Source organism: Fundulus heteroclitus, chromosome 21 (genome assembly GCF_011125445.2).
Source record: "Fundulus heteroclitus isolate FHET01 chromosome 21, MU-UCD_Fhet_4.1, whole genome shotgun sequence".
NCBI classification, from domain to species: domain Eukaryota; kingdom Metazoa; phylum Chordata; class Actinopteri; order Cyprinodontiformes; family Fundulidae; genus Fundulus; species Fundulus heteroclitus.
In genome coordinates this window covers 28,950,797-28,964,779 of record NC_046381.1, presented here as the reverse complement: position 1 = coordinate 28,964,779, position 13,983 = coordinate 28,950,797, and the positions used below count along the sequence as shown (strand labels likewise).

Here is a 13,983-nt window from a genome sequence, read left to right as displayed (position 1 = left end):
GAAATGATTCACCAATCAGGCCTGGATCAAATAACCAGAACCCTACAGTGAGACCTGGAGAGTCCACACAATCAGGGGGAGTCAGGCAGAACCAACAATGGGAACCTGGACTAAGGGACATACGGCGTTTCGTCTTCTGTTCTCCTGACAGTTGGCCAAGGTGCCCCCCCCCCACCCAACAGAGTAATGTCAGACCTGTTTTAGGACCAGCTCAGTCTGTCACCCGTTCCAGTGCTGGTAACCGATACATCCTGGCAGGTGCCATAACAACACCCCCCCCCCTCCTCCCCCTACCACAGGCTTATTTAAGTGTGTCTGACATGGACTCTCTGGTCCAGTCCAAAAGTGCAGCTATTAACCAGCTAAAAGCTCAGCCTATCAGGGAATGTGCCGCACAGAGCTTGTGTTGATAGAGTCTTATTACCCAGAGCTACAGGATGTGATCTTTGCGTGTGGGTGTTGTGAAGTTGGGATCTGAGCCGTGCTATTTTCTCAGGTGTTAAACACATTGCAGCCTATGTAGAAAAGCAAACTTTTCAGAAGTAAGCGCATCACCTCCTCCACCTCCTGATGCCTTCTCTCTGAGATGCGTAGGAGGCGTCCTCCTGTTGCGCGCTAGCATGTTAGCGCTAATGAGACCAGCTGTCCAAACGCTCCGCCGGTCAGCCAAAAGGGAACGCAGCCTTTGTTGGTGCAAGGTGTTACATCTTCTGTAGAAACGCACACTTGTTTCAACAACGCCGACCATTTGGCACAGGATGACCCCCTCCAACCCCCAACCACTACCATCACCATCTTTTGCCTCTTTTCTTCAGTCCCTTTGCCGCGCTTCGAGGCTACCTGCCTTTATTGTCCCACTTGCTGCTGCTGCAAACACCAGCAAATTGATTTTTCTCTCTACAGCTTTATAGTTGATCATTTTCTCTTGCCACTGCTGGCGCAGAGTGTTGCCTTTGTAATCGCTGACCTCAGCTCCACACCTGAGTGGCTGTGGCCCTAAACAGCCTCTCAGACTCATTCTAAAGTACCTTCTGTTTCAATTTGAAGTGTTGCGCCCTGTTGGGGCTGCTGAACAGACAATACATCACCTGGCAGAGTCGCTCCCAGAGAGAAGAGGGTAGAGGGGGGGAAAAGAGGTGGTGCAAGGCACCAAGAGATGGAGAAAGGAGGTGTGTGGACTAGTGTCACATGATGCTGTTCTCAGGTCATCAGTTGTTCTCCTGACAAGTCCTGTACACATGTAAAATGTAACTCACACAGTGTGAAAAGCAATACATGGGAAAGAAACGCAGAGCCTTGCAAAAGGATTCATATCCTTTGTTTTAGATTTTTATTATTGTACAACAACACTCTTCAATGTGTTTCAACAAGATCTCATATGATCCCACATTAAGTAGTACCTAATTGCCATGTGAAAGGATAAGGATAACATGGTTTATGAAATGGTTTCCAATTACAAATGTTAAAAGTGCGCCGTGCCTTGAAATTCAGCCGTCTGGGTCGGTTGTTACTAGAAGCACCTGTTTCAGCTACAGCTCCAAGCCTTCAGAGGTCACGTAATTATGCGGTACAGTCCACCTGCGTGTACTTTATTTTTGGTACAAGTCCTGCTGCCCTGTGAGGGTCTTAGAGGTTTGTTAGAGGACATTAGTGAAGGAGCAGTGTCAGGAAGAAGGAACACAGGCGCCCTGTACCAGTTCTTTGTAGAGAAACCTTCCACAGCAGGTAGATTCCAGTGTTTTGGTGTATTCCTCTATCAGCTTTGCACATCTAGAGACAATCAGTTTGACTCAAAATAGTATACGCTACTTTATGAATATGAATAAGAAGATGTGTTGTGAATTGGCGCTATATATGATTAAGATTGAATGGAACTTAAATAACAATTTTGGAGTCTTGCCACATATTCTCATTTATATTTAGGTCTAGAGTTGAGCCAGACCAGTCTAATACCCAAGTGCAGCTCTGGGTTTATGGCTAAGGCTGTCACCAGACTCTCCCACCTGCCTCTGGATCTCTGTAGCTCCCCCAGAGTAAACACGGGCCTCTTGCCTACTTCTCAGATTAATCCTCGCCTTGTCGTTCCTGTGGGTTTAGCCTTGTCTTGGTAGGTTTGCGGTTGATCCGTTCTCTTCCCACTTTCAGGAGATGGGTTGAAGAGAGCTCGGTGAGATTTTCAAAGCTTTGGTTATAACCCAGCTCCGGGTCGAGCCCCTCATAGAACCGCTGCATGGAGACCAGGTTTCTACACCTTGTCAGCAAACAGGGGTGCTGTTTGCTGACAAGGTGACTTTTGAAAGGTGCCAAAGTAAAAAGAGACGGGATTTGGGAAGCATTTGGAATCTTTTATCTCTGACCTGAAACTATAACAGTACAGGGTCATTGTTGAATCCAGGAGAGAATGAAATTGCTCTCCGTATGAACCCCCAGAAGGTTTTGCAGCTACAGCTGCAGCACAGCGGCAGTGACCACTACCAATAGCTCAAGAAATAACAGCGCATCTCCCCCCTCCTTGGCCTCCTTCCATCCCTCCCGCCCCCACACCTCCCCCTCAGCCTGAACCTTGCACGTCCACCGAGCCTCCGCGGATGCCAGCCGGCTGTAACGACCCGCTCGGCGCTGGCAGAGAGGCAGAGACCTCGCCGAAACAATTCTCATTGATTGAAACGTAGGCTCCCGATTCTACCTGCTACGCCTCCTCCTCCTTCAGCCACTTCAGAAAGAGGTGGGCGAGGAGGGTCGGGGAGAGTGGAGATAGATGGGGAAAAAAAACTACGCTCAGGTGCTTTGTACTGGCAGGCCGCATTCAGTGAGTGAATGCAGGTGGTGTGTGGATGTGCCAGCACTGCGTGAGGCGCCAGTGTCGATGCGAGAGCTGTTTGGGAGCGCTCGCAGCCCGGGCCCTCTGCTGACTGAGCTGCTCTCACCAGAGAATTGATTTGGCCTCTGAGAAGATGTGTAGCTCTCTCAGCGGAACAGAGTGAGGCTGGAGGGGAGCGGGAGGAGGAGGAGGAAGAGGAGGAGGAGGGGAACCCAGGTGGAATTGAGAGATGGAGGACCTCTGTGGAAATGAAAAGAAGTTGCCGGAAACACACACTCGGCGCGCAAACGCACGCAGCTGAAACGGACGAGCGCGTGAGGAAAGGGTACTCCCTGCAGTAACCATCTCTCTCCGCGGGCCCCCTGGCTCCTCCGCCACATGACACAGGCGACCGCATCACACCTCCTCCCACGCAGCACTGAAACCACTTCAGCCTGCAGTCCAGTGATCTCACGCAGCAGTTGTGCTTGTGCGTCTGCACGTCCAAGTCACAACCATCTGCACAGGCCCGTGCCCACCAGGCTGTCAGCGTCTTGGCTGTAGCACCCTTTTCCCTGTGGAGGTCCTCTCAGGTCTTCATCTGTTCAAGCTCCCAGGTCCCTCTGCCTCAACAACCCGTCCTAGTTGTGGCATTAAAACGACCAGGCCCCGCCTTTAACCCTTCACTTCCAGCGCTCATAATAACAGAACCCACTCTGTGCGCCCCGTGATTGTTAGAGAACCCAGACTACAGCGCGGCTCAGTCAGAAAGCCCGGGGCTCACACTAAGCTGTGACCTCCTTGTTTCTCCTTGTGCAGTGACCAACTACAACAATGTGCTGGAGGCGGGCTCGGAGTCAGACGATGAGGACAAGCTGCACATCGTGGAGGAGGAGGGCAGCCTGGCGGACGGGGCAGACTGCGACAGCACCCTGCCAGACGACGAGCACCCAGGCGTGGCCAGCTGGGACCCAGGTGAGACCTCGCATTGCACCCAGCGCCACTCTCTGTAGGCTGAAAGGTGCTGCTAACCATGACGTGGGTGGTCATAATGTTGTGACTAACCAGGTTTGTCCCACGTTTTGAACTTCTCCACATTTTGTCCCCTTCGAACCACTAATGTCATTTCATGTGACAGACCAGCAGTGGCAGGAGAATGATTTATTTTTCCTCCTAATGAAAACCAGGAAATGTATTCAGCTCCCCTGGTTCAGTACTCAGTAGAACCACACTAACAGCTGCTAGTCTTCTGAGGGTTGTCTCGTCAGGTTTTGCACATGTATGGGCAGAACATGTTGCCCGTTCTTCTTTTCAAAACAGCTCAAGCTCACTCATGTTTAATGGAGAGCATCTGCCAACGGCAAGTCTCAAGTTTTGCTTCCCAAGTACAGTCAGGTTTGGGACTTTGACTAGGCCATTGTAAGACTAATATGCTTTGATCTAGATTCTAAACTAGGGGTGAAACAATTAATTGGATTAATGGTAATTGAAATAATCGAATAATTTAGTAGTGAAATAATTGTTAACTGGAGCAAACAGACTCTAAAACAGGCTGTTTAAGGAAAGAAAAGCCCACGCAGAGTGGTAATTAAACCAGGAATGTGCAAAAAGTGGGAGGTTGTTCACCTTGTTATTGTCAGAATTCTGGGCTACGATAAATCCAAGTGTAAGTCTAAGTTTCTGTATTTTGGATGAAAGAAGGAATTATCTAAAAGATGACCAATATTTACCGGCAGCTTGTGAAAAAGCAATAATGAGAAAATGGAATAAGTCAGAATCAGCAACACAAGACGACTGGATGAAAATAGTGAACAAAATACATTGAATGGAACTGTTGACTCATAAGGTAAGGACACAAGAAGAGCAGTGCCGAAAAAATGGGAGGCGAAGGAACACTGAGCTGATATATACAGTATGTAATCTATAAAACACATGTTCACTGTGACTTTTCCCAAGAGACCTGTGGTATTCTGTCAAAAATGCAACAAAGTTTATACATTTTTATACATTTAAGATGCTCTATCCAGAACTCTTCCATTTGCATAGAGTTAGCATTAACTGGTTCAAATTCTGTAAAAATAAACAAAATCCCCCATTAAGCACCTATTGCTACCTGATTATTAAGCTGTCAATCATATAATTACCTTGCAAAATAATTGTTATTTCTGTGTGTGTGTGTGTGTGTGTGTGTGTGTATATATATATATATATATATATATATATATATATATATATATATACATATATAAAATATCCAAATATATATATATATATATATATATATATATATATATATATATATATATATATATATATATATATATATATATATATTTGGATATTTTTTTTACATGTTTTTACCAGTTACAATGCATTTATAATGTGCATTAAATGTTTTGATGTTCAACGTATTTGTTTAATGAGGGATGTTCATTTACTAAAAGTATCTCTTTTTAGAATAATCGATTAATTGGGGGGAAAATCGATAGACGAATGGATTACTGCAGCCCCATTCTAAGTCATTCTACTGTAGGTGTAGCTGTATGTGTAGGGAGGAGGTGCTGCTGGAAGGTGAGCCTCCACCACCGTCTCAACGTCTTCTGCAGCCAGATTTCTGAAAAGCTGGACTAATAGTTGTCTTCTCAACATTCCTCCACCTGAGCTGTGGATCTCTGCTGCTCCCCCAGAGTTGCCATGGGCCTTTTCTCATGAATCCTGTCCTTGCCTGGCCTGTCAGTCTAGGTATGCAGACAGTTATAGTAGGTCTCTGTGTTCAGATGATGGAGCCTTTAGAAGTCAGTCTTTAAAGCTGGTGGCATTGGTTTCTAACCTAACTCTGCTCTAAACTTCTCCACAACCTTCTCCCTGACCCGTCTGCTGTGTTGCTCGGTCTCCATGACGGCGGCTGTCCTCTGATGTTCTCTGTCAAACCTCTGAGCCCTTCACAGAGCAACTGCATCCCTGCTGAGATGCAATGACACACACAGTTTACTACTTAGGCTGCACCTGAAGCAGGTCGGCTGCAATGCCTTTTATTTACAGGGAAATAGGACTAAATGCAGATGGACGCTGGCCATTTTAAACATTCCATTTCATGTTTATTCACCACCCTGTGTTGGTTTCTGTCACAGAAAGAGCCCCAGTAAAACAGCTTGAAGTCTGTAGGCGCAGCGTAACCCAGCGTGGAAGGACAGCTTTGTGTGCAGGTGGGTTCTGCTCCGCTGCGGTGCGAGCCGGACAGATGGAGTCTGCGTTGAGAAATGCCTCCCTGGCATCTGCGCGCGGTTACATGGCGGCTTTGTCTCATTGTGAAACAGAGAGTAAGGAAACAGGTACTCCATGCAGAGGGGTTGAAACTAAGGCAGGAAGTGTGGTATTAAACACAGACAATGCCAACGCACAGAGAGACCTTCAGACACACAGAATAGCCTTTCAGGCCAAGTGTCGGCGGAGAGCTTTACAGCACTGGTGGGCATTCCAGGGACCGCCGTGAACTCCTTTTAGCCCCGCAGCATGTGGAAGTGGCATCAGGGGCAGCTCAGTGCCACAGGAAGCGCCGACGTCACGCCCCCTCTGCCGTCTCCGAAACAATGGCGGGCGCTGAAGGACGTCGGCGTTTGAGGCGGGGCTCAAGGCCCCTCTGCTGCATGAGGTCACCTAGGTAGCTTCAGACCGGTGCCAGCAGCTCACATGGCACACATGGCAGGTGATCAGCTATAACATCACAGGCGTCTGGTGGTAGGTGGTGGCAACAGATGCACATATATATGTGTATACATGTATAGGTGGGCAGCAGGGTGGGGTCTGTTCCAGCTAACCCGTCTGAAGCATCCAGTGACGTCTCACTTTTGGTTTGGAGAGATTTTTTAGAAATTCCACTCAGATGAATTTGCCTCAGTTTCGGCCTCACGGTTTCGGTTGCGCTGGCTCCCAGGCTGCACACGCACGGTCCGACCGCAGAGCTGTGCACGGAGCGGCCGCCCCCTCCCCTCCCCTCCCCCACCCTACACAGGCGCTGCTGTCATTTTCAGCCCTGCTCCCCAGCTGTACCTCCTTGCATAAGAGGAAAGTTGGAGGAAGAATAATGTCATTGGTTTTGGCCCGGGCTAGAGAACATTAAACACTTCAAAAGCCTGAGCTGCACTGAGACAGCTCAGCGAGCTGGCTGCGCTCCACGGTTGTGCCTGATCGGCTCTTTTGCTCCTCCTAACGCCCCAGCCCTCGTCTCATACTTCAAGCAGCATCTCAGCTGTCAGTCTGGACCGGGCCGCTGAGGCGCGGGGAAAGCCTCGGCTCTTTAAACAAACCATCTTTCGTCTAATCTGAGAACAGATTCTCTGGTGTGGCCTTGAAAAACTGACCACCACCCAGCAATCTTGCTCTGCGCATAGCGCGGTTTGCTCCAAATTAAAGCCTTGACACCCCGTCTCCCGGGACTTCAGAGCTCCAAACCCAGAAAGGTGGTTTTTCAGCACTTTAACTTTGTTTACCTCACATGGTTTTTCTTTTTCATTCCTCCCCACCGTTGCTCTTGTTCTGAATCATTCCTCTTGATTAGAAGGTATGAAGGGCCCCCTCCCCACTGTCATTACTCATTCACTCCTAAATGATTATGTCGCGGTGAAGTGGCCCAGAGTTGGCGCTTTAAGGAACAGGGGGAGGGACAGGTAGCGGAGAGGGAGTGAGGACCCAGGAGGGCTTCTCCTTTACATTTAATGAGTAGGAGAGAATGATTACATCTGAGGGAAAGAGCAGGGTGGAGCTGCAGAGCAGAGGCGCCAAAGCATGGTGAAACTCTTTCTGCCTGCAAACGTCTCCTCCGCCCTCGGACCTTTTCACATTTTGCTGCACCAGACAGGGCCGAGGGTCGACCAAGGCATGGCCGCCCCTCCACGCCGAGGCAGAGAAAGCAGAGCATTCATCAGAGAAGCAACCGAGAAGCCTGAGGAAGCTCTGGAGGAGCTGCAGAGATTCACGCCTCATGTTTGAGTTTAGCACATCATCGAGGGAGCACACCAGCCACGTGGAGAAAAGTGTGCTGGTCAGATGAGACGCACGTTTAGCTTCTGCTCATATTGTGGCAAGCTAGCACTGCACATCACCCTGGACACGGGGAAACATGGTGGCAGCGTCATGCTGCGGGGACGCTGGTCAGAGCTGGTTGGGAGATGGACGGAGCTTAACAGCGGGTAGTTCTGAAAGAAAACCCGTTAGAGGCCGCAGAGACCTGAGGCTGAGGCGGAGGTTCGCCTTCCAGCTGAAAGCAGAGCTACCACAGAATGGTTTCATTCCTGCGTTAGAATGGCCCACAGGTCTGGGGCAAGACTTGAAAAAGGGTGTTCTTAAATGGTTGACTGAGAGCTGTTTTGAAAGTGATAGAAAGAAAAAGTCTAATTAAAGAGCCTGTTACATTGCTGGATGTGATACTGCAGCGTCACAAAGGAACAGGAAAGCAAGGCTCTCCAGCGGGACGGGCAGAGAAGGAGCACAAATCCTCCCTGTCCTGATTTCAGAACACCTCAGGTCTCTGCTTCACTCTGTCTGCCGTGGCTTGCTGATAAAGAAACGCGTTTGTTCCTCCTCCACTGTTAGATTTTCTAAATTCTTTTCTACAAAGCCTCGTCTTGTTCACTGATGTATGTCCGCCCCCCCGAGACAGGATCTATGAGGCGCTGTGGATGCATGACCACAGGAAGTAGTCGGGCCACGGGTGGGTCAGGACAGGAAAGGCATGATGGGTGAGCAGAACCGCATCACGCTGCAGAGATGTGGGCAGAGTGGGATGAGAATACGGCAAGTAGGTGGTGGGCTGCTCTTCTATGAACACTCTCTCCTGAAGCATCTGCCGAGCTCTCTAACCTGATCCGCCACGTGTGCAGCGGTGCATTCACATCCCTGCGTCAGCATGTGAGCGGCCTGCGTGATGTTTCATGTCGGGGGAGAGGGGGTTGGGGGGTGGGGGGGGCAGTCTGATAACAGAGAGCCACCTCAGCAAGGCTGCAAGCCCTCCTGGCCCTGTTCCGTACTTGAAAAAGAGCCGAGCGAGGCAAAGGAATCACACAGGCGGGGAGTGAAAACAACAGCCTGTCATCCCTTTGCACCGCTGAGCCCCAACCGGGACTCCACTTCACACACGCTCCACTTTCTGCAGCCTTGGGGTGAATCCGTGTGCCTGACTGCGGCCGAGGGAGCAAATCCCAGCCTGATCAGCACTTCCTGACACGCCACGCGTTTTCACCGCCGCCGTTATGTAAAAACGGACACGAATCTGTTATTCTGTCATTCACACCCGTTTGTCTCAGTTTGTTATAACCTCCAGCTTCTATTACGTTTTGGTATTTTATGGGAGAAAGCAGCACAGGATTGTGCGTAAATGTGAAGGAGAAAGAAACTGGTGCGTTGTTTCCAAGAGACTTTCATCTGGTTCAGCACCAGAACCTTGTAGAACTCCTTTAGCTGCCTTTACAGATTTACGAAAGCTTTGTCAATCCTTCTTTGTAAACTAGCTCAAGTCCAGCTGGAGTCAACAAGTGTCTTGACTTTTTAAGTCCAGCCACAGCTCACCAGTTGGACTTTGACTGGGCCGTTTTACCCGGATCTGCCTCGGCTGGCTGTACGTTCAGCCTGCCAGAAGACGAAGCTCCACCAGTCTTAAGCCTTTTGCAGCCTCTTGCAGGTTTTCCCCAGAGGTGCATCTATCTCCCCATTAACCCTGACCAGCTTCCCTGTCCCTGCTGAAGAACGCCATCCCCGGACCATCATCCTGCATCCACCGTGTCGCTCCACTCAGGGGGCATGGGGTGATTTACAGCCACACAAAAGGCTTCTCTTGTAGGACAAAAGGGGTTGTTTTGTCTCGTTTGACCAGAGTTCCTTCACTCACAGGTTTGCTCATGGCAGATTGCTGCTGTCCTGAGCTGTAGATCCTTACAGCTCCTCCAGAGCTGCCACGGGTCACCTGGTTGCTTGTCCGATTAATGCCCTCTGAGTTTAGATGACCGGTCTACAGGGCATGAATGGTCCTATATTTCAAAGCACCGCATCTACTTGTTGCTTTTCTCAGGCAGTGAGAAAGCCAATGAGCATGTTTCCCAGACCGCCGAGGTCGGCCTTTCACTGATGTTGCTCGGGTCGTGGGAGAAGCGCGGCGATGTGTGGGGGGAAAATACAGGATATGAGGTCTAAGATGGGACTTTCTCAGCACCTGCTGCTTTCTCCTGCTTTACACACCCCCACACTGACATGCTCACAAAAAGACGGCCTCTTTGTCCTCCTGATCTCTCAGAGGGCCGCAGCAGACCAGCAGGCTTCTTCCAGCAGCCTTTAATAACCATAGCAACAAATGACTGCCGTGGTATTGTTCCCTGGCTTTGTTAAGGTGCTCCAGAGGAAGCCGGAGCGAGCCCTGTTTGGAAGAGCACTGGTATTCGCTGTGTCGGTGAGTCATGAAGTGCTACACCTGTTCCCGTCTCTGAGGAGAACACATCTGGCCCCGTCTCTCAACACACACACACACACACACACACACACACACACACACACACACACACACACACACACACACACACATACTGTACACAATTCACATAACACAATTCTCCAATCTCCGCTAAGCTAAGCAGAGGGAGTCTATCCGACATCTGGCCAGTAAACAGCACCGCTGCATCCACAGCAGGCTAACTTCGCTCGTAGCTGCGAGCTCGCCCCTGTAATTATCCTCTGTAATGATCCAGCGAGGCGCACTAACACACCCGCGGAGGAACGGCGCTCTGTTTAATTGCTGACACGCTGTACCTGGTTCCTGCAGCCACCTCAGGTAGCACTGGCAGAGCTGAGATCAGGAGAAGGAAGGAAGCGTTCGCGCCTGGTAAACGCCGTCCTCAGGGTTACGAGGCGGTAATTAGCGCTCGCTCCACTTCCGGGCCGAGCCAGTGGGACGAGGAGGAGGAGGAGGAACACGTCCGGCTCGTTTAGCCAAACTCGGTCTGCGGGCCGAGCCTCACCTGAGAGCAGAGAGTGGGATCGTTTCCGCTTCATATCTGTAGGCTGCAGCACACGTGGGGGAGATCCGTCACCTAATTATCGGTCGCAGTCACAACAAGTACCTGACCTAACATGGTTAATAGAGGCTTAGCATTCAGCTCCGAGTCAGACCGCCATGCTCATCCATTCTGCCCTGGCCTTTGATGCTAATGGGGTTTCTCATCCTTTTGTGAATGTCAGGAGGGTTTTTTTCCTTCAAGTCTGCTGAACATGTGACGATGAAGATCTTTGACTGTAAGAGGCATGTCATTCCCCGTGACGTTGTCAGATCCTCCCCTTTCACAGAACGGCTGAGGTTTCACACACGCGGCAAAAGCATGCCGGAATAGCGCAGAAGATGAATGAAGGAGAGTCTGTAACGCGTGTGTGTGTCTGCTCGTTTGCAGTGAAGGAAGACTGCGCTTCAGATGGCGAGGATGACGTAAGCACGGACGCCCTGGTGGAGGAGATGCTCCAGCAAGGAGACACGGCCATCATCTACCCGGAGGCCCCGGACGATGACCTTCAGCGCCAGGGCACGCCTGACGCCGGCGTGCACGACGAGAACGGTACGGCACATCGTTGTTGTCGGAGTCACACCTCCCTGCTCGTACTGCCGGGCTCTCACACTATTACAACACCGGCGTGGTAATTACCCCCACCAGAGGGGACGGCGCTACCTGCTCCCCGCTGCACCTCAGGTGTTAACTCAGCCCATTAGCACCAAGCTCTGACATCATGACAGCCACTGCTGGTTGTTAAGAGCGGCTCATTGTGGCGCCTTTACGCCTCCTGGGCTTTTGCCATTTACCTGCTCCCATGGGGGGTGGAGGGAGGGGGTGGGGGGGGGGTCAGAAACAGCAACACCTGAGTAAATTTGCCATGTCTGTGCGAGCTCTGACTCACAGCTACCTGGGCGATAATGTGTGTGCATTCCCAGCCACAGCCCTCACCTGCGTCCCAGGAGGCCTTAATATATCACGTGTTAACAAGGTAATGCTTTACCTGTGTGGGAAGAGGACAGCTAAGACCCTCTGTTGGCCGGGGCTCGGGTGCAGGTGGGCGGCGTGTGCTGAACAGCCTCGTTTTTCCCTCACACGCGTCTCCAAAACACAATAGGCAATCACATGATTGGATCTGAAGGGTCTGAAGCCGTCATTTTCTCTGCCTGGTTTCAGCGAGAATTACAGAAACACAAATCAAACGCAGCCAAGGACAGCAAACACTTATCAGCAGTGAGCTTTGATCCGTTTGGTTACCTGGCTGCTGTTTACCTGCAGGGGAGGATCTCGCAGTGATCGGTGAAATCACAGGGCAGTGTTACTGCGGCCGGTCATGCGCGACATCAAAGGGCTTCCTGACATGTGTTTCTAACCCCGTCTCCTCCTCCTCCTCTTCTTCTTTTATCGTCTCATCCAGGAACCCCTGATTCCTTCTCCCAGCTGCTCACATGCCCGTACTGTGCACGGGGCTACAAGCGTTACAGCTCCCTGAAGGAGCACATCAAGTACCGGCACGAGAAGACCGAGGAGAGCTTCAGCTGCCCCGAGTGCAGCTACAGCTTCGCATACCGCGCTCAGTTAGAGCGGCACATGAGCGTTCACAAGGGAGGCCGGGATCAGGTAAAATGTTCTGTTCTGCCCAGATGCTGGTAGCCAAATTCACATCAGGTTTCCAAGGAGAGAGACTTCCCTGGAAGCTTAAGGAGCTCTCTGTGGTAGCTTTCTAGGCAGAGAAGGAGAGCTTCTGTGTTTTTCTATGTTCAGCTGTCAGTGCGCTTTTAACAATCCATCAATAAACGAGACAAGGAAATATACAATGTTGGATTAATGGCAGCAGTGTGAGAAAAAAATACTGCTATTTTTTTATTTCAAACATTGTTCAAGAGTCCTTAAACTGAATTATTTCAGACATGGTCTGACCCATCCACACATCTATCTAAGGTGGTCCTTATCCCAAAAGAGCTTTGAACATGCTCCTGTCTGCGTTTATAAACAACAGAACAAGGATTTAAGACATTTCTGTTTTAAAGAATCCATGTTGAGTGTAGCTCAGGTCCTGTCCTTCAAAATAAGAGTCTGAAACATGGATGCAGGGTGTCGAGCTTAAAGAGTCGCCGTCATATCCGGGGCTCCTAATAAGCAGGAGCCCCGGATATGACGGGCTTCGCTTCAGTCAGGTATGTCGTCCTGTTTTGATACTGCGACATTTCCCAAAGATCTCGTTTCCTGGCTGTTTATGATCCAGTGTTTTGAATCTGGTAGCAGAGGTTCATCCCTTGAATCAGAGACAAGAAATCTCTGAGGAAATACTCGAAAAGACTGGAGAACTTTTCTGAATTACAGCAATTGAGAGAAAAGTTGACTCCGTGAAAGCAACATGGTAAAAGGAGCAACTTAAGATTTTTGTACCAAACTTCATCCAATGCTTAATTTTTCTGCCTTACATCTCTAGTACATTAGCGCTGTTAACTCAGGCAGACGTGCTGCAGGACCAGGGACTATAGGAAACTCCCCATAAAAGCTTACCAGCTTCCAAAAACGATAAATAAACATGAACTCTAGCCCTTGATTGATTTCTGACATTGTGATGTGAATTAGCAGAGTTCAAAGGTTGCCTCGTCATTGTTTGTGTGACTGAACGACCCCTCGCCCTTTATCTCACAGAGGCACGTCACGCAGTCCGGAGGCAACCGCAAATTCAAGTGCACCGAATGCGGCAAAGCATTCAAGTACAAGCACCATCTAAAGGAGCACCTCCGCATCCACAGCGGTGAGTGGCCACATCTGTGTGTGTGTGTGTGTGTGTGTGTGTGTGTGTGTGTGTGTGTGTGTGTGTGTGTGTGTGTTGTTGTCGTGCCCCTCTGCCGGCCACAGATGCTTAAATCTCAGCCGAAGTAGCCTTTATGTTTTATTTATGTTTCCCTGCATTTAGATCTCCTTCATCTAGTCTCGGTGTGTTGTGTTCTCCTCCTTAATGTGCCATAATCATGTTTCTTTTGGCATTATGGGACAACAATTAGAGACGGGCATTTCCCAGTGGTGCCATTACACCAACGTTTAAGCATCATTGAAATGCATTAGAGCTTTTTCCTGTCGTACTGCTTATGGCCTAGCTTGCTCATTTAGCTTCATTCACTAATGGAAATCGTTCTCCCCCCC

General features: G+C 49.9%; 1 protein-coding gene across 1 annotated transcript in view; it reads left to right on the top strand.

The window, feature by feature from the left end:
• The window catches only part of zeb1b (zinc finger E-box binding homeobox 1b), a 59,587-nt gene that overhangs the window by 35,557 nt on the left and 10,047 nt on the right, over positions 1-13,983 (top strand). The window contains 4 exon segments of the mRNA XM_012871198.3: positions 3,620-3,775; positions 11,230-11,391; positions 12,242-12,444; positions 13,489-13,594. Of these exon segments, the coding sequence (XP_012726652.2) occupies positions 3,620-3,775; positions 11,230-11,391; positions 12,242-12,444; positions 13,489-13,594 (627 nt within the window).